The sequence below is a fragment of the Impatiens glandulifera genome, chromosome 7 (genome assembly GCF_907164915.1).
Source record: "Impatiens glandulifera chromosome 7, dImpGla2.1, whole genome shotgun sequence".
Classification (NCBI taxonomy): domain Eukaryota; kingdom Viridiplantae; phylum Streptophyta; class Magnoliopsida; order Ericales; family Balsaminaceae; genus Impatiens; species Impatiens glandulifera.
The window spans coordinates 1,250,838-1,274,470 of record NC_061868.1 but is presented as its reverse complement, the minus strand read 5'-3'; the positions used below and the strand labels follow the sequence as shown (position 1 = coordinate 1,274,470).

The window sequence follows — 23,633 nt, the reverse complement described above, 5'->3', positions numbered from 1 at the left end:
CTATATAAGACTGATATTTCTTCTCCAAGGAGATATGAAAATGAATATTTGAATTCTCTTGTGAAAGTTCTTCACCCCTATTTTATTTTAGGTTTTGAACATTTGTCTTGGACTGTTTGGTATAGACCAACAATATTTCTTTTCTCACCCTTGACTCTTCTTTTCCCCATCCCAAATTCTTCTCATATTACTTTCGATGCGCTTTGATTATAGAATTTCAAACTCGGTCTCATCAATCAAGAACTTGTTTCTTGAAATAAAGAATTCAGAAAACTAAGTTATAATTCAAACTTAACACATTCTTAAAGAAAGGAAGAGCTGGTTGTTTTTGTTGTCTTATAAACTAAATACATTATCAAAGTAACAAAGAAATGTCAAAATAAAATAAAATTATATAAGAAATATAGGCAAATATGGTCAACCAGTTGGACCTTTTGAGATTGACCCAACAACTTATAAGAAGAAAATAACAACATTTGTTGATGTGATATAGTGTATAAAAAATACATCTAGTATAATAAGTCACAAATGAAGATAAGTTCAAAGATAAAATTGACTTGGTCTCTTCTTACATGCACTCAACATTGTTATGATTAAACTAACTCTATATTGTATTTGAGAAAATAGTGGTTGTTTTTTAAATATAAATGGGATGTTTTTATGTGAACAATATTAATAAAAATAAAATATAAAATAATTATAACTGCTGAATTCAAAGTTTGATTGATTTTTAGTGTACTTTGTATATTATTGAAGTTTTATTATAAGAAATATTATTTTTTTAAAACGTTGGTTCCGTTTCTTATTTGTAGTGCGATTAATTTTCGCGAGTTAAGTACATGACAGGTAAGGCGCGAAATATAATTTTTATTACTCATACAAAAAAATTATTCTCTCCTCTGATCATCAATCCACATGTTCATATTTTTTTTTCTCATAACTAGTGGTCCTATTCATTTAATTTTTTTTATTTATAATTGTCGTCCTATTTTGAAGAATAATGGAGACCCAGTTTCTAGAACTATACCAGACCAGTACCGTTAGGCAAAACTCAGTCATTACATTAATTTATGGCTTGTTTGATTCAACTTATAAACTTAAATAAATTGTGATTACATAGTAAACTGTAAAAATAATTTTAATTAATAAATTATGGCTTATAAATAAATTCAAACATTAAGTTAAGCAAAGATAATTAAGTTGTGAGAGAATAAACTGTAATAAATTAGTTAATGTTATTTTAGTTTTAAATTAAATAGTTATATATTCTTTAATCTTTGACTTAATTATGGGACTTGTTTGAATCTGCTTGTTTTTGTAAAAAAATAAAAATAAACCTACTTAAAAAAAAGAATACTTTTATTAAAATTAAGAAAATAATTATTATTTTAAACAAATGAAATGAAATTAATTCTCTTTTGGTCAATTAGTGAACTTTATATCATTTTATAATATTAGTGTCTCATTTTTGCATGCTAATTCATTATGAGTCATATTTTTCTTAATGGTGGATTATTGTATTGTTGAATTTTTGGCTTTATTTTTGTTGTAATCAGAAATTATTGTTGATCAAGTAATATTATGTCATTATGAGATTAATTAACATAATACTTATCACAAATATTGTTCAAATTTATCTGTCTTTTTTTTTTTTTCTATATTCATTTTATTGCGAATTAATTAATTATAGAAAAAAAATCCATAAGTAAAGTTGGTTACTTTATTCTTAGTTAAATGTCTAAAGAGAATAAATTGTATTTTTTTTTTTAATTTCTTTTTAGCAATGATATATTCTTGATTCTCATATGAATAATCTACAATCATTTTGGTCGTTCTTATTTCATCTGGTTCACAATTGGAGAATCATTTGATTGGTTTTCCTTTTCCCCTTTTTATTCATTATAATTATTATTTTTGCTTGAAAATGACATTTTAAATCAAAATAAAATAAAAGTACCTTAATTTGTTAAAAAAATGTAACAAAATATAAGTATCAATATTATTTGGTAATACTAATAGATATGTAATGCTTATTCCATATAATAATACCATCTTAGTTGATAAGCATGGATTTATATTTAAAGATATATATATATAAAGTAAAATTAAAACTTTTAAAAATTAATATTTTATCAATATTTCTTATAGTAAGATCTTATTAAAAAGTTCAACTAGATATAATTTTATCTTTTATCTTTAGATTATGATTCAATAATTAAGATTATTTACTTTATTTAATACAAAATTATTTTTTATTTATATTGTATAATTGTTAACTTTCTTTTTAAAGAATTATCTACATATCTAGATAACAATCTAAAATTCCTTTATATAGAAAACAACCTATTTTTGCAAATAACATGATTAATGATAATTTTTTTAGTTTGAAATTAAAAATTAAAATTAAAGAAAGAAATAGTAATGACTTGTGATGATTTTGAAAATATAGAAATTTGTTTAGTGGTATTAATATATATTAATAAAATAAAAAATATTTTAGTATTTTAATTAATAAATTAGTAATATAATAAAGAAGAAAAAAAGTGAAATAATATTTATTAGTTTGAGTTTTGAATATTTTTTATTATTAATATATATAATTTTTCAAATAAATTTATATTTTTTTTTCAAATTTAGATAGAACTTTCCAATCAAAGACATCATTTATGAAAGTTACTTAAAAGTCAAAATTTCACATAGTTTGACTTATTATTTTACAATAAAATAGGCATTATTAAAGGGAGGTAATAATATACTTTTATTTAAAAAATATAAATTGATCCAAATCATTAAATATAATTTAATTAAAAAAAATAGAAACAAACAGATGGGTCATAGGTGTGTTTGTTTTCATCATTATTAACCATATAAAAACAAAGATATATTATAAAATTTCAGTACGGATTAATGAAGAAAAAATAAAAGATAAAAAATCGGCCCCCGCCACGTTAAACCGCTGAACCAAACGGTCCCTCCACACAGTACCCAACTGTCCCTCTGCATAAACAGTGGCATAAAGCCCATTCCCCCTTAAATCTCAAAACTTTTTTTTTTATTTTTTCCGTCAAATCTGCAGCTTGAAGAGGGAGAAAGGGTATAATTGCTTAGCTCATTAATAATCTGTAGCGGTTTTCCATCTAACTTGTTTACCGGCGCCGGATTTTCTCTTTTTCCCTTCCGGCGTATGCTTCTTCTTCACCGAACCCACTTCTGATTTGTCTTTCTTTCAAATGGGTTGTGTTTTGTGTTTAATGAAACCCAAGAAAAATAATGCACAAACCGATATTACCCACGAACCTTCAATGGGTTCTCGTTCTATTAGCAAAATTCGGCGTCATTCTGATACTGTGGTTCATAATATGGGTAAGGAAAGGAAAAAGGAAAGACGGGCAACGGGAGATTTTCCGGCGATTGATCGGTATAATCTGAAACCGGATTACGGGTTGAAAATCGTACATGGATGGCCGTCGTGGCTTGGAGATGTAGCTGGGGAGGCAATCAAAGAGTGGACGCCTCGTCGTACTAATACATTCGAGAAGCTTGATAAGGTTAAAGAAATAAATCCCAAATCCTAAATCCCCAATTTGATCAATACTGTTGTATGGTTTATGATTTTGTATGGGTTTTTGATTTGTTAGATTGGGCAAGGGACTTATAGTCATGTATACAAGGCTAGGGATTTGATTACAGGAAAGGTAGTGGCTTTGAAGAAAGTTAGATTTGAACATTTGGATCCAGATAGTGCGAAATTTATGGCTAGAGAAATACTTATATTAAGAAGACTTGATCATCCAAATGTGATCAAACTTGAAGGATTGGTTGCATCAAGAATGTCTCCAAGTATCTATCTTGTATTTGAATACATGGAACATGACTTGACTGGTTTAGCTTCTGTGCAAGAAAACAACTTCTCACTGTCTCAGGTTTGTTTGTCTTTTAAACTCTTGGGATTACTTTTGATCATGAATGAAACCAGATCAATTGTTCTGTAATGGGTTAAATGGTTTAAGATGATATCTAGTTATAATCTCAGTCCTGAGTCTATTTATAACCATATTGAAGGTGAAATGCTATATGAAGCAATTGTTATCGGGGCTCGAGCATTGTCATAACAATGGTGTGTTGCATCGTGACATAAAGGGATCCAATTTGCTAATTGATAACGATGGAAATCTAAAAATTGCTGATTTTGGACTCGCTTCTTTTTATGATCCTAAATGCACTCAACCTATGACTAGCCGAGTTGTGACTCTATGGTATCGACCACCTGAGTTACTTCTTGGAGCCACTCATTACAGTGTGGGTGTTGATCTCTGGAGTGCTGGTTGTATTTTGGCTGAATTACTTTATGGAAATCCAATATTGCCAGGAACAACAGAGGTTTACTAATCTCTTCCTTTTTTTTTGTTAAAGATAATTCGGTGGTTTATTGAACAAATGTTGGTTGTGTTTTTCCAATTTGTAGGTCGACCAATTGAATAAGATATTTTTGTTATGCGGTTCTCCATCTGAAGAATATTGGGAAAAATGTAAGTTGAAGAATGCACATCTTTTTAAACCTACTAATCAACATAGGAGACGTGTAAGAGATGTATTCAAAAACTTCCCGACTTGTTCACTATCTGTCGTGGAAACTCTTCTTGCGATTGATCCTGATGAACGCGGTTCTGCATCACAAGCCTTGAATAGTGAAGTTAGTTTTCTCATTCTTATTCATTCTTCTTGGTTCAAATTTGTAGAGGTAATCTCTTTTTGATTATAATCATTCATTTCTTTCTTATGGTAACAGTTTTTCAATACCGAACCATATGCCTGTGATCCATCAAATTTACCAAAGTATCCCCCAAGCAAAGAAATCGATGCTAAACTGCGGGATCAAGAGGCTAAAAGGTTTTGTTTTTCTTTTCCTTCCCCTTTTGTTATGTTGCCATTGTATTTGTAGTAGGATATATAGGGGTAGTTTGGTAACTAGTGGTAATATAGGGGTAGTATGGTAATTAGTAGAGTGCATTAGTAGGTTAGTTGATTGGTATCTCAAAAATAGTATTTACTCTACTACCCTTGTACTACTATCTAATTACCATAAAACACCTTTACTATTGTAATAATTATGATACTAACCCCTATACTATTTACTAATGCTAATTACCATACTGCCCTTACCACCTACTAATTACCCTTTCTTGTAGAAGGATATGCTATGTTGCCTTTGTATCTCTAGGAGTAGTATATATACAATTAGTTAGTAATATAGGATAATTAGTTAGTATATATACAATTAGTTAGTATATATACAATTAGTTAGTAATATAGGATAATTAGTTAGTATATATACAATTAGTTAGTATATATACAATTAGTTTGGTAACTAGTGCTTGTATAGGGGTAGTTTGGTAACTAGTGCTTGTATAGGGGTAGTTTGGTAACTAGTGCTTGTATAGGGGTAGTATGGTAATTAGTGTAGTAAGTTAGTATGTTAGTTGATTGGTAGCTCTTAAATAGTATTTCCTACAGTATGGTAATTAGTGTAGTAAGTTAGTATGTTAGTTGATTGGTAGCTCTTAAATAGTATTTACTACCCTATACTAGTGCTTGTATAGGGGTAGTATGGTAATTAGAATAGTAAGTTAGTAGGTTAGTTGATTGGTAGCTCTTAAATAATATTTCCTACCCTATACTAGTGCTTGTATAGGGGTAGTATGGTAATTAGAATAGTAAGTTAGTAGGTTAGTTGATTGGTACTGGTAGCTCTTAAATAGTATTTCCTACCCTATTCCAGATTCTACCCCTTACACTTTCAATCCGAAAAAGTGGGATGTTCGGGATAATAATTTTTAATCTTATTTTTGGTATTTAAAATTCTTACATTGTTATTTTTTATTTTCTGTTTTTTATGTTTCTTTTGTAACATTTGAACTAATCTTTCACTATTTTTAATAAAAGTTGATATTTTTCAAAAAAAGTAATTATGATTCTACCCTTAACTATTTTTTTTAGTTTAGAAAACTCTCTAGCACGATTTTCCTTAGGGTATTCTTAATAGGAATTGAACTACCCTTACTAATTAGTATGATATATTATTATGTTGCTTTGTAGATGGAGTAGGATATATAGTAGTTTTATAAGTGCAGTATGAAGGGTAGTTTGGTAATTAGTTGCAGTATAGGATAGTATGGTAGTAGTATTTTACCATATTACCCTTATACTAATTACCGTACTTACCTTATAATTCTGATCACTACCCTTCTATTACTGAATAATTACTCTACTATCTTTATACTAGTACTATTAGAAGGTTTGTAACATAACCCGTTATAATTTCAAATTTCATTCTTTTGTTAATATTATAGGCGAAGAAATCTAAATGGTAAAGCCCATGTCAATGATGGCCACAAAAAGGCAAGGACACGAGCTCGGGCTGGTCGTGCGATTCCAGCCCCGGAAGCAAATGCCGAACTACAGGCTAATTTGGATGTAAGTGAGTTCGAGAGTGTGCCATCAAACACAATCTTGGATTATTCGAGAGTAAGCTAATATAAAATTTCACGATATTTTGATTGTACAGAGGAGAAGGGTGGTAATGAGTCAAGCTAATGCGAAAAGCAAAAGCGAGAAGTTTCCTCCGCCTCATCAGGACGCGGAGGTAGGATACCAACAATATAAATCGGAAAATGGGCCGGCTTCGTTTGCTCCGTCCGATTCTTCTTTCGGGTCTTCGATCGTGGAAATGAAATCGTCGAATTCTTTCAAGAATTCCAACGATAATTGGCATTTCAGGAAGAGGAAACCAAAGAAAAATTAGGTTCTTATCAGATTCGATGAAGAGGCCTTTCAATTCGATATCGGTGGCCTAAGATAAATATTATTTTTTGTGTAATTACTATTCTACCCTCTCTTTCTGTTCTTGTTCTCTCCTTTTTTGAGCTTTTACCATAGGCTTTTGGTGTCAGTATCCCTCATAAGGAAACCTGGAGGAGGACTTAATAAAGTCTAATGTGTATGTATGATCTGTATTTGGCAGAATTTTAGAATTTTTGTCACCTATATGACAGTTTTGCCCCTAGCTAGGTTATGCAGAAAATTATGAAATGTTGGACAATGAAATAAAGTAATAATAAGATTTGGAGAACGATTAAAGGAGTTAAAGATTGTGATAGGGTTATGTTAATCCCCTCGAGAATAAACTCGGAAAAACAAAATGAAATAGATGAGATTTGAATCTTATTTAGTTCAAATTCGTAACTTTCGAGTTTCTACATCAAGCAACAATACTACATGATCAAACAAACTGTCTTAATTATTTTCAATTTAAGAATAATACAACTCACTTAATAGTTATATATATACCGTTTCATCATAAACGTGTCTAGACAGAATGCAATCCAAAAGAAAACCATCAATAATCTCCAAATGTTGATGAATGATCATAACCATGAGGTCCATGACCACAACTCGAACTTTCATCTTGATCATCAACAAAATACTTTGCGTGTGAGGTAACATCGGCTATCATATGATTTCCTCGAGACGAAGATGAACATGAGGACGTTGGGCTAGTAGGTGTCACGTATGGTGTCTTTGCCATAAAATTTGTGTGCAAATCGTAAACCCCATTACTCTCATTTTCATCGGAAAGTATAGTATTTTCGTCATTGTCATTTTCATTAATGCTCGTTTGTTTTATGAATACGTGACATAATACCCAATTTCCAAGCTGTGATATCAACTAGAACTAGTTAGATAGAACAATGATACCATGTAAAAGTATATGGAAAACAAATAATTGAAATTTACTCTATAAAATTCAAATTCTCTTTAATGAAAGGAGTAATGTATTTGTTTGTAAATTGAGAGCCCCTAAAAAGTATAAATAGGAAACTTAGGCATGAAACAAAGTTTTTTTGACTTTTTTTTTCTACCTAAGCCACATTATTTGACCAATTATTAATTTGTGTTTTATAGTTAAAAAATCCAACTTTGTGGCCATTGTGGGTCCTTTAATACATAAATGCTCACGTGTCTTACAAATTTATTTCTTTAGATTTGTTTCTAAAGTATTTATCACTTTAATTACTTAGAATAGAAGAAACAAATTTATTGACCCAATTTTTTTACTAAATCTTTTCCTTAAATATTAAGGATTTGTTGGGTTGAATTTATTTAAATTGACTTGTTAAAGAGATTTTAAGTAAGTTCTTTTTTTATAATTTTTAGTGGGTTTTATTAAATATTTTGTTTAATAAAAAGTATGATATTTGAATGTTTAATTAGTTGAATTATTATAATGTCTTATTGTATTTAAAATTTAAATTCTATAAAAATAAAGAAAAAAATATTTTAATATTTTTATTAATGGATTGATAGTTGAAAACACATATAAATGGGATAGTTAAGTTTTGAGTGAAATTTTAAAAAAAAAAATTCACAACAAACGAGTAATATACTATTATATAATAAAAATATATATATTTTAATTAATGAATTAGGTTGTGTAATTAACCAAAAATAAATAAAAATATAATAAATTTTTAAAAATTATTTAAAAAATCTCAAAAAAATGTTTATTATTAAATTACTGTCTTAAAAAATTAATTATTTCAAGTTAATATCACCAAACAAATAAATATAAGAAGTCTAACTACATTAATGATGGTAAGACTATCTTGTTGACCTTGTTTAATATAAATATTTTTTAAATTCAAATTAAGATATTTACATATTACTTCGATTCATGAAAACAAATATATATATTCCTATGAAATCTTTTTAATGTCTTTGTTAGTTATAGGCATGACATTTAAAGGACTTGTAATGTTTTTTTAAGAAAAAAATTATTCTTTCTATCATCTGGTGTGGAACCATTTATACTCTAGATCGACCCTATAAATAATATTTGTATCTATAATAATTTATATTATAAAGAGTTTAAGAAGTGAAATAAGTATTATCATCCTTAATATTTGTTAATAATGTTACTTACTTGAGTTTTCGAATCAGAAAGACGATATTCATGCATAAACCATTCATCCCCGGTTTTTCTACCTCCATGAAAAATAAATGTCCTCCTCATTCCCATTATAGGATATTGTTTTTTTCCGACATAATCAATTTTCTTCTCTATGCCCGTTGTTTTCCAATATCCGGATCCCACACTCCCTTTCGATTTGTTTCGTTTCTTGTAACTAGTAGCTACTTCCGATGCATTGCTAAAGAAATACCGGTCTTGCTCTTGATCGCCTGCTTAAGTGTAACATTACAACATATTAATAATCGAGATTATGATAAATAATTAGTTTAAACGAGATAATCGAATAAACCTGGCAGATCCCAAGGGTTGAAATTGCGTATATTGTTGATTTCGGGGATAACCGAGGCGGGTAAAGGATGAGAGTATGTTTTTCGGGTGAGGTATTGAAAAACTATTTCCTCTTCTGTGGGTTGGAATCTGAATCCTGGAGGTAAATGTAAAGCTCCATCTTTTACAAAGTTGAGTTTGGAGTCCATTGAGAGGATATAAGTTTGATAGATGGTGGGAATAATATTAGGGGGGGAACAAAGAGCTTATTTATAGGTTTTAAAGTATGATTTGATTTATGATGACTAAACAAAATTTGGTGGGAGGGTCATTTTGGCAGCTTTTTTAATAACATTGTTCAAACTTGCTCCATAAGTAAATCCCAAATACTAGTACCCAATTATTATTATTTTTTAAATTTAGAATTATATCACAATTCTAAATAGTAATGACTTGAAAAGAATCTTATGGGTTCCATAAGTTGAAGTTTATGAGTTCTATAAGTTGCTAGTTTATTTAAAGATAAATAAATTCTAGCTTCATAAATAAATAAATAAAATAGAAAAAGGATTAATAGTTTCTAGATTTTCATTAGTATTGGCAATAGTTAACTAGGTTTTTTTTACTATATGATTATGTTTTTGCTTAATAAAACACACTCAATCGTTGGAATGACAATTATAATTTCTCACGCAATTTTTGATCTGAATTATCCATTTAGGAGTGGTGTTTTCCAGTTTAACCGGTAGTTGACCGGTAGTTGACCGGATATGAGGTAAGAATGATTTTTACCTGAAACTAATAAACACAACTAAATATATAACATCATAAATATATTTATTTATTTTTTTATATTTTATAAGAATAATAAGCTTATTTCTTTATAATAATATAAATTTTTATTTATTACAATATATATAATATTAAAAATTTCATTTATATAATTATATCAAAGATTTTTTTTTATTTTCTTAAAAAAATATTATACAACGGTGTCCTAATGTGATTCTTCAAAACCGAATGGAGCGGGATGATAAACGTATTCCCGGACAAGGTTTGGCTTAACTATATAACATTAATATTACTAGATCAATAATAATTATTATTAATCTAATTTTAGTGTAAATAGTGATATGATATTTTGAGTAGTGAATTGAAGTTCTTTTCTTTTTGTGGGAGTCAATTTGGGACTATAAGTTCACTTGTAAAGTATAATATTTTAGAGTCTCATCAATGTGTATCTTCGTACACTCTCAAAAATTCTAAAAGAAATAATCCACATGGTGCGAGGTACTTAATATAAGTGACATTAGATCATCTCCAACCCACTTGCAAACTCATCTCTATAATAAGTTTTAGCCCTCTAACCCACCTGCAAACTCAACTGCATTTTGAGTTTTTCTGTAAATTCTCTCCTCAAAACCCAAATTTTGACGGGACCGAGAATGAATAGACGATGGTTTGATCATAAAAATAGATCAGACGAAATTTGAAATTTGAAAATTTCATTTATCATCCATTAAACACTCGTTGACAAAGGCACAATAATTTCTTTACTTATCCTTGTCCATAATACCATCTGCTGTGAAGGATACTCTCAATCAAAATTTTGTGAACTATGTATGCGCTTTAAATTAGGACCTAGCTTTTAATGATGGAACTACTTTAGACAATTGATTATCTAATTGCTTTAGTTTGAAATAAAGGTCGAGAGCTAGCGAATTTTAGATCGAGAAACAACATGATCTTGGTAACTAGTAACAATATTTATTAATTATATATATATATATATATATATATATGTATATATATATATATGTATACACACGTGTATATATATATATATATTATATATATATATATATATATATAATATATATATATATATAATATATATATATATATATATAAAATGAAGCTTTTTTTATATATATAATGATGCTTAATTTTTAAAGTGTCCGGATTGTCGGGTCGAGAGTTGTGGTTAATTTGGATATATATGTGAAAGTAATGGATACTTGGGTCGGATTGTGGGTTGACCCGCCCATAAACTTAAAACAGTTAAAAATAAAATTAAAAATACTATAAATGTGATTCGAACTTGTAACCTAACAAAACAAATACAATTTTTTAACCAACTAGGCTAATAACACTTTATATTTTAAATTCAACACAAAATTTGATGAACGCACATTTTAACAATATAAATTTAACTTTTTAACTAACCAATATATATATATATATATATATATATATATATATATATATATATATATATAATTATGTTTAATTTTTAAAGTGTCCGGATTGTCGGGACGAGAGCTGTGATTAATTTGATATATGTGAGAGTAAATGGATACTTGGGTTGGATGGTGAGTTGACCCATCCATAAACATTTTTACTGTAATATTTTTTTCATAGTTTTTTATATTATTACTCGTGCATTTGCACGGGATAAATGCTAATTAATAGTAATATTTTATGTTTTATTCTTTAAATACACAAAAATCATATAAAATATGGTCATAATTAGTAGGAATTTTGATTTAAATAGGGTAACATATATTTTTTAGAAAATTAGTCGAATAAGGTTTCTTCACGGACAAGAAAATTACTTAAAAATGTGACTCCTTTTCCCTATAATCTACCTACACCCAAAAAAAAAGTAGTGAAGGTGGGATTTGTTGATGTAGTGGAAGCTTTAAAATAATCTCTTTTTTTTGTCATTCTAATAGTTTTATGTTGTAAAATTAGCTTTATGAGTCATATATTTGTTAGAGGATTATTTTGCTTTTTATATCAACATGCACATGCATATATGTAAAGCAAATTAAGTCAATTTCTTATGCATGTTTTAATTTCCTCTCCAAAGCAACTGCATTTTAATCACACATACCTAATTAAACAAAGACAACATAAATATTATATATATATATATATATATATATATATATATATGATTTTTAATGATATATAAATATTGTTCAAATTTTCAAATATGTAATTAAGTACTGATCATTTCTTCTTCAAGTGAGTTTATATACCTAGAATGTTTTTTTTTTTAATATATATAGTAATTTCTATTAGGTAAAAAATTGAGTTTTAATAATAATTTTTTTATCCGTGCATAAAGTTTGATTACTACCGAGAATGGTGTCATGACGTTTTAATTAAAATTAAAAATATGTATATTTTTAGAAAAAATTATCACATATGAACATTAAAAAAATATTATTATCAATACTTCTAAATTTATTTTCAAATTAACCATTATGTTATATAAATGAAAGAATACCTAAAGATTAGAAAGAAAATGATTCTATTATTAATTTCTTAGTATTGCATATATGTGACGGTATAAAGGGTCCCTTGACTAGCTTTAACTTGTCTCTTTTTTGGCTAAGAATAATGCTTTTATAGGATAATAAAAACTCACCATTTTATAGCTTAATTAATTACATAAATTTAAATGTAATTGAGAGAAAGAGAGAAAAGTTGAATAACCTTTAGAAAGAAAAAAGAGGCGATCGATCAATGGAATTGACTAGGCCAAGGGGAGATTCGGCGGGTGCAACTTTTCTTCTCTATTAAGATGTTGCTTTCTTAGTTCAAATTAACAAAAGAGTCCCTTCAATCATTATTTTTTCAAAGAGAAAACACAAATTTAGGTTTCATGTTCAAGTTTTTAAAATAAGTTAATGACCCGAGTTTATTCTAGAGAGATCGGTAGGACAAACTTAATCTCATAAGTAAGACATTTTATACTGACTTAAAACGTTTTAAATTTAATTGAATGTCATAAATATAAAGTCATGCTAGCTTTATACATAAAAATTAAGACACATTGTCACTTAAGTCCGAGTTAAGCATAGGGTTAGGTTTCTTTCCATACATTAGGGTTTATTCAAGAGAAATATAGGTTGGGTTTTCAAGAGGACCATGGAGCGAGGCCACATAGGCTAAGTAGGGCAACTCACTTCTAGGGCACCCTAAAAGTAAAAAATATTGGAATAACAAGATTTGAATATGACCCATAATATATATTAACATAATATTTAACCAACTACATTAAATTATTATTTTTTATTGATTATGATACAAAATTTTGCATATTTTTAAATAAAACTTAAAATATATAACGAGTAAAATAAAAATAAGAACAAATTTCTTTATGTTTAATGCACTCCAAACTTTGGGGTGAGTGTTTGTTAATTAAGTTCTTTAAGATTTAACTAGGTTGATAAAATGATAACTGAAAATGATAATTTCATGGCTCATAAATTACAATTTCCGCGAATATATGTGGTTTCTATCCTTTAAAAAGAAGAATAATTTTGTATCAAAATTGGTTTCTTTATAAATCATAAAGTCAGACCCAAAAATGTTTGGTATGAGTAAATTCTATGCAATGAATATACATGCTACACTAATTAAATAATTATAAGCCATTAGCAGCTTTTTCATACTTTGAAGTGCCTTTGTTAATTTGCTACTATATATACTTTTTCTCTTTTAATAACTTGCCTATTAAGTTACTATCTTTTCATATCAATTTCCTATTTTATTTGTTAATTAAATTAAGTATTTTCCTATATTACATTCAAAATTACTTTCAATTTCAAAATTATTAAATTGGGATGGTTACAAAGATTAAAATGGTAAAGGTTAAAATAAAAAATTTATATAAAATTGTTATTTAGTTAAAAATTTATAAAATTAAAAGTTTACTTGAAATAGTAAAGTCATTTTAAAATAATATTAATTATATATTATTATTATTTATGTATAATTAATTTTTTTAAGTGAATGTAATATATTATAAATGAGGGTTGTTTAAACATTAACACAAAAATATATATAATTAAATATATTATATTCTTAAAAAATATATATTTAAGTATAAATTAATTAAAAATTAATAATAAATAAATGATAATATAAAAAATTTATATATAACATTTTTTATTTACAAAAATAAAATTATTTTTTTTCCAAATTATTTATAATTTTATAAAAACTTATTATCATACATTTAAAATTGTTAGAATTTTAAGAATGTATTTAAAACATAATATGTTAAACTTTTCTAAATTCGTAAAGTTTTCAACTCAAAATTTTAACTTAATCAATATTTTTATTCAAAGACAAAGAATAACGCAAAAAATAACGCAAATTTTGTTTGTCTAGCTCAAACTTAACCTCTCCAAAACCATATTAAAAAAAGAAAATTTAAATAGACGAACTGACTGTCCATAGCCTGAAATAACATGCATGTAGCAAACAAACCATAATATATATGAACATGTTTGTTATATATTGTATCATTCTATCCACACTTAATCAACCATACCAATAAACTTATATTCACCACATTCAAATATAATACCAAATACTACTCTTGATTCAATTCAAATTCTCACATTTTACACCACCAATCAAGAATTTCTGTCCATCCGCGGTTCGGATGCCAAACCGAAGTTTCTGCTTCTGTTCAAGTCCTCTGAAGGCGGTGTAACCCAACTACCACTTATTCCCCATACATCATTAATTGGTTGTGCCAAGTTCTGTTTCAAATGATCTCGGCTTGGATCATCAGAACAGGACTCGTTATCAAACTTACCATCTTTCTTGCAAGCAGAATCATTCTGAATTGCATGTCGTTCAAGATCATCATCGTTACTAGTGGCATCATCCCAAACAGGTTTACTTCCCATTTCCAGGTCACCACCAAATGCTTTTCGAACATAGGAACCAGAAAAGCTACCACTCATTGAGCCTGTGCGTATTTCTGGCTCTCTCATAACTTTTCTCCTAAATTTGTTCTTGGATTCAGGAATACTAGTGCAGAAGACCTCTTTAAAGTTGTTAATAATCCCTTTGTTATATGGGTTCTCCCTTCTATCATACCGGTATCTAAAATTTTCATAAGTAGACTGCCAAAAACAAGAAAAGCAATTTTAACCCAAAATTAAATAAAATTTGAGCAGAATAAAGTGGGACAATTACCCTTTTGTAATATGGCAAAGAAATTAAAATAAATAATTTTTTTTCAGAGTGTGACAAAATATTAATTTTCTAACATATTGTTAGCCAATATTTACCTGGTTTGTGCTGATGAGATAAAGATGGAACATAGTAAGGCCACCAACAAACCAGAAAGAGAGAAACGTGTAAGCGATTAGGACAATGGAGGCAGGCGTCTTAGCCATGGCTTTCCAAATCGATATATCTTTACTATCCATAATCCTTCTGATGTAAACCCAGCAGAATGCAAATATGTAAAGGCAGAGAAGAGTGGTTGACAGGACAAACAAGAAGTAGAACCTGTAATTCCTCTGTACAATGTCAATAGCAATAAGTCGATAGTATAACAAGTTCTTTTCATTGCGGTTAATATGTATCTTCATAAGTAATATAAGGACAAGGTAAAAGTTCCTATTTCAAAATATTGTATACATCTAAGGTCTACTCATCGATCACATATTCAAATTATGAACAAAAATAGTAAAATAATCTCTATTTCTTTCTTTCTTTTCTATAATATTTTTTCAGTTTTAGTTTTACCCAAATAACTCAAACAACTTGATCAATAAATCACAATTAACATGACTATCACTTGGTTATTCAAATAATCCAGAATCAAACAAGGCCCAACATGGAAATAGAAAGATTCAAACTCAAACAAACAGAAATTTACATTTGCTTTGGAATTCTTGTCAATCAACATATAATATTGGGCCCATCTGGAAACACTTTTTGGGTTTCAATCTAGATTAGAAATCGATAATAAATTTATCTTGAAACACTTTTTTTACCATCTCATCTGAATGTGAATCTAAATGAGTTCACGTTTGGTAATTAGTAATTAGTATTTTGTCATCGGGTCACATTATAGTGTGATTTCTTTTACATAATGGCAAACAAATGACTTGCTACTCATTTATTCATATTATTGTATAATCTTTTGTTCTATTTGCTTTGGAGATATTTTTTCTATCATGATCAAATAATTTTCAGATTATGATTGAATTATTTTCTAAATAAGATTTTTGACAAACATAATTTAGAAGAAAACAGCTTATAAGAAGATTGTTTACAAAAATCAAATAGTAATCGTCCCAAAAGAATTTGAAAAGGTAGCTGCATTTTATTTTAATTAAAAGTGTATAAAAGAATTACCTGTCCAATGCATTGTCCAACCCAGGGGCAGTGATGGTCAAACCTTTCGACGCAGTTATTACATATTGAACAGTGTGAGCAACGAGGAGGCCGATAAAGCATGCAAGTGTCACAGTATTTAACCTTCACAGTTATCCCATTGACTTGTACCTCCTTAACCCGAGGCAAACGCAATGGTAATGGTTGACCAGTCACAGCTTCTGTAATTCCTTCAATAACTTCAGGTTCAGGTGGACACAGATTACGTGGAACAATGCCAGGATCTCTTGCTGATGTCAACAAAAGAAGTAACAAGTCCTGAAGAAGGTTAAGAATTTAATGCAAAACTTCTGTTGAGCAAGAGATCAAACTGATTATAGGACAGGGAAAACGAGCTCACCCAAAATGTGAAGACAATGGGCACAACCATGATTAATATTCCTAAATGGTGGGGGAAATCATCCATGAGATTTTTGGCAACAAACACACAAAATACGGCAATAGGGATAACGATGAGAGATATGGTCATGAAGATTGATCTTGCGTCCGGTCCAAATACAAATCTACCTCCCATGAGAAATCTCTGAAAATCCCATTATAGGGACGACAAGGAAAACACCAAATGAGTTTAGTAAAATTGATTTTCCAAAATGAAATAGCAAATCATGCTCTAACCAGAGCTAGCAACTGAGGTAAGTACTGCTCTTGAACATTGCAGTTATTCATTTGAAGTCACAATTGTAAATTTATTTACACACTTCTAATTTGAAGTTCAACTGAAAAACCTAAGCTCCTAATATAGCATGTTTTAAATTTAGTTTGTGTTGTTGGTAGGTGATTATTATTATAGATTTACATGGATATATCCTCTCAAGCATAAAGTATGAAATTCTAGACATTTCACTACCGTAAAGGTTTGGTCAAAAACCCATTCACCGGTTGTATTAAAATACAGCAAACATATAGGGCAGTGAATACCACAATCTTATACAACTGATTGATTTATAGAGTATTTTACATGTTTATTTATTAGTACAGAGATCAGACTTTTTGAAGAGTCATTTAGTGTTAGAGCGTCTAACGGGAACATTTAAAAAAATAATGGAGACCCGACTTTGCACCCAAATTATACAATGTTCTACTTCATAACACAACATGGTCTGCTGTTAAGTGTTCATCTTCTCTAAATGTTGTGGGATGTAACGAGTGTTAAGAATTAAAAAGTAAAGTCACAGGGTCTATGGATCGTCACAAAACCTGACTCGTGACAAAAAGGTTTCATCGTAATCAAACTCACTACTTTGCGAACAATCTTGTTCATTGTTACCATATCTTGGTCTATCCATGAGATTGACTTGAGCAATGTTTTCTACATGACACACTTCAAGAGCAGCCTATATGACCCCCAAAGTTCACTTATGTCGATATGCCTTATCATGTTTGTCAACTCACACAGAAAACATGCCTCATGTCTAACACATTACAATTCGAGTGATTTTACTCTAGTTAGGTTTCTCAGAGTACAAGTTAAAGACGATATTCCTCTTTCATAGTGATCAGGTATCAACATATAATGCAGACTGGGCTTGTTTCAAGGATGATCGTCACTCAACACATGCAACTGCATTTCTCTAAGTAATAATCTCATCTCTTGGAACTCAAAGAAGAAAAAAGTAGTTCATCGCTCTAGCAGAAATCTGAAGAGTCACTTATGAGTGTACTGTTTGTTTTAATGCACACACCTCCAATTTTATTATTTTTTCGATAGTATTGATGATTCCTTCCTTGTTGTTAAGCCAATATTCCATTCTCATACAAAGCACATCAAAATTTATTGATGACAAGATATTTGACTAAAGATCTATCCTCTCACAAGTTAACTCATCTTCAGTGGATGTTAAAGAAGATAACATTGAGTCAACTCAACCTAAGTTGTCAGTCAAGGTTCACTAAGTAGGGTATCAATAAACCGATTTTTTCTGTCTCATGAAAGATTAATGTGGAGCCAAGATATGAATAGATGTACATACATAGCTAACTAATTACTTTGACTAATCACTTTGGGATTAATTCAATTCTCAATAAAACAAAAACAGAGTGGAATAACAGAAGTATTGCTCTCCTTAAACTTGAGTTCATCAACAGCAACATGTTCTTTTACTTCTAGTTAAGATAATTAATCATCAATCATGGTGAGCAGAATTAACAATCAAAGAAAATGAAACCATCTATTTCAATATTAATGATCTTATTAGAGCCGGAGAAACCTTAAACTAAGCGAATCTACATAAAACAAGATCTTGAAAGAAGAACATAAACTTACGTTACTGCCTTTCCAGGCCTGATAAACTCGGATCATCTCCATTCTATCGGGTACTCTTCCTCCTGAAGAATTGGATCCCTGACGAGGGGGATTCACGTCGTCCATCTGGGATTTCTCTCCCTTCCCAAGTGTGTTCGTCTCAACGACTTCAGAGCAATAATGGAAAGGCAGGTGAGAGAGAGAGAGAGAGAGAGAGAGAGAGAGAGAAGAGGGTCAAATGGGGGAGAAAAGTAACCAAAGACGGCTCTTTTATGGGTTTTTGACTGGGCCCTCCAATTTCAGACGACTCATTACGCAATAAATGTGAAGAATTCTGCTAATGGTTTACACAACATGGGCGATGAACTGCAAGTGATAATACCCTTTTGATTTTCTGAAATTAGGGTTTGATCAGGGCAAAATCAGAAGGATGGAAGAGACAAATGGACAAGTATTGATCGTCGGCGACAAAGTAAGCGCGGTCACTGTTCAATCCAAAAAAAAAAAAAAAAAAAAAAAAAACGCGTGATTGTTGGTTAAAGTTTTTAACCTCATATATTTCGACACGTGGCAGTGTGAAGTCAATTATAGAAACCTGTGAGATATTTATATCAGCTCACATTTACTTTCATTTATATCAAAATAGAGGCCTCAATTTCATAAGATTTCACTTTCAACCTTAAACTTATAAATGTAATAAATTTTGGACTTTTTCTATTAGAAAAAAATGATTTTTGTTTGTAATGATATATATATATATATATTAAAATAATAATAAGATTATTTTAAACAAAGCATAACATTAGAAAATAAAATTAAAAATCATACAATATTAAAATAAGAAAAGAATACAAACACGTTGTCAATAAGTAACCAAACTCGTAGATATTCGAGAAGAGTGATTAAATCCCCAATTGACCCTACTGATTTCCGGAATGAATATCAGAGAGCGTCTTAATGATATAAATTAAACCCAATATTAATTTTCAGGAATAATCTTACTCAATAAATAGTTTTTTTATTTACAAAATATAAAAGACAAGAATATAGCTTGGGGTTGGGATGAAGTGGGAGCTAGAGTTGGTGAGACTATAAATTTGTGTCCAAATTAAATTTAAGTAAAACGAAGAAACAAATATTTTTTTACAAAAATATATAAAAAATATAACATTACCTCGATACTCCAAAATATCAACCAGATAAGAGAATAACCATTTTATCTATAGTTTTTTTGGAACAAAGGTAGACAGCAAATTACTTTTCAATATTCTCATAATTGTTGAATAAGAATAATTTAAGAGAGTCAAGATATGTTAATTTTATTCTCTTTTCTAAGTTACTTAAACTAATTCAATATTTTTCACATCTATAATAACAATAGTGAATGTCATTTACATTTATCTATATATAAGAAAATTGAAAATAAGATATATCAATAACCTTCATTCAATATAGTACAAAACTTTTCAAATCTCCTATAGAAAAATCAAACCCTACACAAAACCCTATTCTTACAAAATAAAATAAATAATAATCTCTCAAATGAGGGATCAAGAACAATATTTAGAAGAGTAATAAATTCTAGAAAGAAAATGGAATGCCATCTTTATGATTATTTTATAATAGTTGAATAACTCAAGTATTTACTAGACACATACATAAATTGGAGCCTCAAAGGTTGAGAAGAAAAATATGAAGACCTTATTTGAAAATCTGATGGAAATTTGAGTCCAATGTGGCCTATATGTTAATATATTAGAAATTTAGCACCCATTAGGTAATCATTTTTAGTATTCAGCAAACCCATCATCAATGGAAGTAGATCCACAAATAGACAACTTGACCATCATAATTAAATCAGGAAATAAGCCAAGATTGAATTATATGGGTAATAAATTTTAGGATATTCTTTAACTTGGATGATTTTTAAATTTAATATAAAACTTAATTTCTTCCCAAAACTAATTTATTAACCTATTCTAATTGGACAAGTACAAGAAAGTTCAAAGTTGTAATATGGTTGTCATATCTCCTCATCTCTCAAAAGAGATAAAATATTAGATATATAAATATGGAGGTCTTCTCTGTAGCTTAGTTTGAGACGAATTTCTTAATTTAATTTTATTTATTTTTATAAGTTTTTAAGTAAAATCAAATATGTCAACAACTACTTATAATTTTTCATAAAAAAGTGAATATAAAATAAACTCATTTTTTTCCGTTATTTGCTAAAATTTTACAAAGTTAATGTGAAAGAAAACTACAGTAAGAGATTTGAGTAAAATTTTAAAGTTTAACAAGTAAAAAAATCAACAGAAAGTAATTGAAATCAACATTTAATCGTGTTTCTTTTAATAATTTGATATATGTGAAATGAGATATTCTAAAACAAAGTAAAAACGGAAAAGACAATAGAAAAGAAAGACATTACTAAATAGTGAAAATAACATAATATGAAAATATAACATTATAAGCCACTGGTAAATGAGTAAATGTGGGTCTATCTATTAATGCCATTTGTCCTCGTTCCGTCTCTTTATGTTATGTTGTGTTTGGTTTCATAGAGTTGATAGAATTGGTAATATTTTTCATTTGATTTGACAGTTTTCCAAGTTTGGTTTAGACATAGAGTTGGAGTTGTTTTCTTATTGGCAAAATAATTCCTTATTCTTCCCGAAATACATTTCTTATTTCAAATCCAAGGATTTCCATTTCTAATTTTTCTCAGTTCTCTCGTCAAATTGTCTTCCATTGTTGCCCCTCCTCCAGATCTTATTTTCTCCCAAATTTAGACAACGCTGAAGACTTATTCGATTTGTTCTTCAACCCTAGCCGCCAAATCCACCAAATCACCGAACCCTAGCGTTGTTGCGAGGTATTATTGATAACTCTTTCTACCTCAAAGAAATTGCTCGTCCATATTGTCTTCCATTGTTGCCCTTCCTTCAGACCTCATTTTCTCCTAAGCTTAGACAACGTTGAAGACTTGTTCAACTTGTTCTTCAACCCTAGCCTCCGAATTCACCAAATCGTCGAACCCTAGTGTTGCTACGAGGTATTATTGATAGCTCTTTCGATATCAAAGAAATTGCAATTGATTTTTTACTTCAGACTTTTCGGTTGCAAACATTAATCAGTTAGACGTAACTGAGATGGAAGTCGACGAAACTAATGAAATTGTTCTGTTAATACAACACTGGCTGCGTATGTTGCGTTTGCTGTTACTATTTCTTGAACATCAATATGTGATTGTCATCATGAACACTCGTAATCTATCACTAGAGAGAAGATATTTTCATGATTTTCTCATTAGGCGGGCTCATTTGGATATATTAGTATACCAAAGTGATGAAACCTGTATTGAGCAATTGAGAATGGAAGAAAAATACTTTTAAGATATTATGCACCATTCTTGAGGTTAAGGTTGCGAGATACAAAGCACATGTTGATTGATGAACAAGTTGCAATGTTTCTACACATTCTAGCCCATCATGTCAAAAATGTAGAGAAGATGTATGATTGAAAAGGAATAATTGTATATATGAATGAGAAATGTACAGGTTATTTATATTACAATTTGTTATATGTAAAGTCTAAATATGTGGAGCAATTAGCTGTGCAATCACTAAGATTATGGAAGAATATATTGTGACTTGATTGCATCTTTGACTTGTAGATTTTGTGGAGCAATTAGCTGTGCAATCACTAAGATTATGGAGAAATATATTGTGACTTGATTGCATCTTTGACTTGTAGATTTTGTGAAGTAAGATTGTCTGGTTCCTTAACATTCCCCCTCAAGATGGACCTTCCATTGAAGAGGCCAATCTTGGATAATAGGAACTCAAAACGCGGGCGAGGGAGAGGTTTGGTGAGGCCGTCGGCGAGCTGATCATGTCCACTGTGTGTTGTACCCGAAGTGTTCCAGCTTGGACTTGTTCACGAACAAAATGAAAGGCGAGAGCAACAAAATGAAAGGCGAGAGTTGGTGACACTATAAATTTGTGTCCAAATTAAATTTAAGTAAAACGAAGAAACAAATATTTTTTTACAAAAATATAACATTACCTCAATACTCCAAAATATCAACAAATATCAACAAGATAAGAGAATAACCACTTTTATCTATAGTTTTTTTTTTGGAACAAAGGTAGAGAACAAATTACTTTTCAATATTCTCATAATTGTTGAATAAGAATAATTTAATAGAGTCAATATATGTTAATTTTATTCTCTTTTCTAAGTTGCTTAAACTAATTCAATATTTTTCACATTTATAATAACAATAGTGAATGTCATTTACATTTATCTATATATAAGAAAATTGAAAATAAGATATATCAATAACCTTCATTCAATATAGTACAAAACTTTTCAAATCTCCTATAGAAAAATCAAACCCTACACAAAACCTTATTCTTACAAAATAAAATAAATAATAATCTCTCAAATGAGGGATCAAGAACAATATTTAGAAGAGTAATAAATTCTAGAAAGAAAATGGAATGCCATCTTTATGATTATTTTATAATAGTTGAATAACTCAAGTATTTACTAGACACGTACATAAATTGGAGCCTCAAGGTTGAAAAGAAAAGTATGAAGACCTTATTTGAAAATCTGATGGAAATTTGAGTCCAATGTGGCCTACATGTTAATATATTAGAAATTTAGCACCCATTAGGTAATCATTTTTAGTATTCACCAAACCCATCATCAATGGAAGTAGATCCACAAATAGACAACTTGACCACCATAATTAAATCAGGAAATAAGACAAGATTGAATTATATAGGTAATAAATTTTCAGGATATTCTTTAATTGGGATGAATTTTAAATTTAATATAGGGTGTTTCCCTTGGCGTTGACATTGTTCT

At 29.1% G+C, this 23,633-nt stretch overlaps 3 protein-coding genes across 3 annotated transcripts; 1 reads left to right on the top strand and 2 right to left on the bottom strand.

The window, feature by feature from the left end:
- The first annotated feature begins 3,060 nt into the window (after positions 1 to 3,060).
- On the top strand, positions 3,061 to 7,041 carry LOC124945742 (probable serine/threonine-protein kinase At1g54610). Its single transcript, XM_047486230.1, has 7 exons — positions 3,061 to 3,548; positions 3,639 to 3,923; positions 4,063 to 4,380; positions 4,466 to 4,693; positions 4,790 to 4,890; positions 6,351 to 6,474; positions 6,566 to 7,041. The coding sequence occupies exons 1-7, from the start codon at positions 3,231 to 3,233 to the stop codon at positions 6,800 to 6,802; spliced, it is 1,611 nt and encodes a 536-aa protein (XP_047342186.1). The 5' UTR covers positions 3,061 to 3,230; the 3' UTR covers positions 6,803 to 7,041.
- A 165-nt stretch (positions 7,042 to 7,206) lies between these two features.
- On the bottom strand, positions 7,207 to 9,521 carry LOC124910280 (NAC domain-containing protein 83-like). The gene is made up of 3 exons (XM_047450907.1): positions 9,318 to 9,521; positions 8,981 to 9,237; positions 7,207 to 7,714 (listed from the first exon to the last, which is right to left on the bottom strand). Exons 1-3 carry the CDS (start codon positions 9,502 to 9,504, stop codon positions 7,397 to 7,399), a joined length of 762 nt encoding a protein of 253 aa, XP_047306863.1. The 5' UTR covers positions 9,505 to 9,521; the 3' UTR covers positions 7,207 to 7,396.
- A 5,048-nt stretch (positions 9,522 to 14,569) lies between these two features.
- On the bottom strand, positions 14,570 to 19,169 carry LOC124945601 (probable protein S-acyltransferase 7). Its single transcript, XM_047486062.1, has 5 exons — positions 18,777 to 19,169; positions 16,854 to 17,036; positions 16,475 to 16,771; positions 15,397 to 15,630; positions 14,570 to 15,228 (listed from the first exon to the last, which is right to left on the bottom strand). The coding sequence occupies exons 1-5, from the start codon at positions 18,879 to 18,881 to the stop codon at positions 14,731 to 14,733; spliced, it is 1,317 nt and encodes a 438-aa protein (XP_047342018.1). The 5' UTR covers positions 18,882 to 19,169; the 3' UTR covers positions 14,570 to 14,730.
- Positions 19,170 to 23,633: the final 4,464 nt, after the last annotated feature.

Bases quoted from the DNA above. Each gene is read 5' to 3' on its own strand.
- LOC124945742 (XM_047486230.1), top strand. From the start codon at position 3,231: ATGGGTTGTGTTTTGTGTTTAATGAAACCCAAGAAAAATAATGCACAA. The intron at 4,694-4,789 runs GTTAGTTTTCTC...TTATGGTAACAG, and splicing joins CACAAGCCTTGAATAGTGAA to TTTTTCAATACCGAACCATA. The intron at 6,475-6,565 runs GTAAGTGAGTTC...TTGATTGTACAG, and splicing joins AACTACAGGCTAATTTGGAT to AGGAGAAGGGTGGTAATGAG.
- LOC124910280 (XM_047450907.1), bottom strand. From the start codon at position 9,504: ATGGACTCCAAACTCAACTTTGTAAAAGATGGAGCTTTACATTTACCT. The intron at 9,238-9,317 runs GTTTATTCGATT...ACACTTAAGCAG, and splicing joins CAACCCTTGGGATCTGCCAG to GCGATCAAGAGCAAGACCGG. The intron at 7,715-8,980 runs GTAAGTAACATT...TTGATATCACAG, and splicing joins TTTCTGATTCGAAAACTCAA to CTTGGAAATTGGGTATTATG.
- LOC124945601 (XM_047486062.1), bottom strand. From the start codon at position 18,881: ATGGACGACGTGAATCCCCCTCGTCAGGGATCCAATTCTTCAGGAGGA. The intron at 17,037-18,776 runs GTAAGTTTATGT...TGGGATTTTCAG, and splicing joins AGGCCTGGAAAGGCAGTAAC to AGATTTCTCATGGGAGGTAG. The intron at 16,772-16,853 runs GTGAGCTCGTTT...AACCTTCTTCAG, and splicing joins CCATTGTCTTCACATTTTGG to GACTTGTTACTTCTTTTGTT.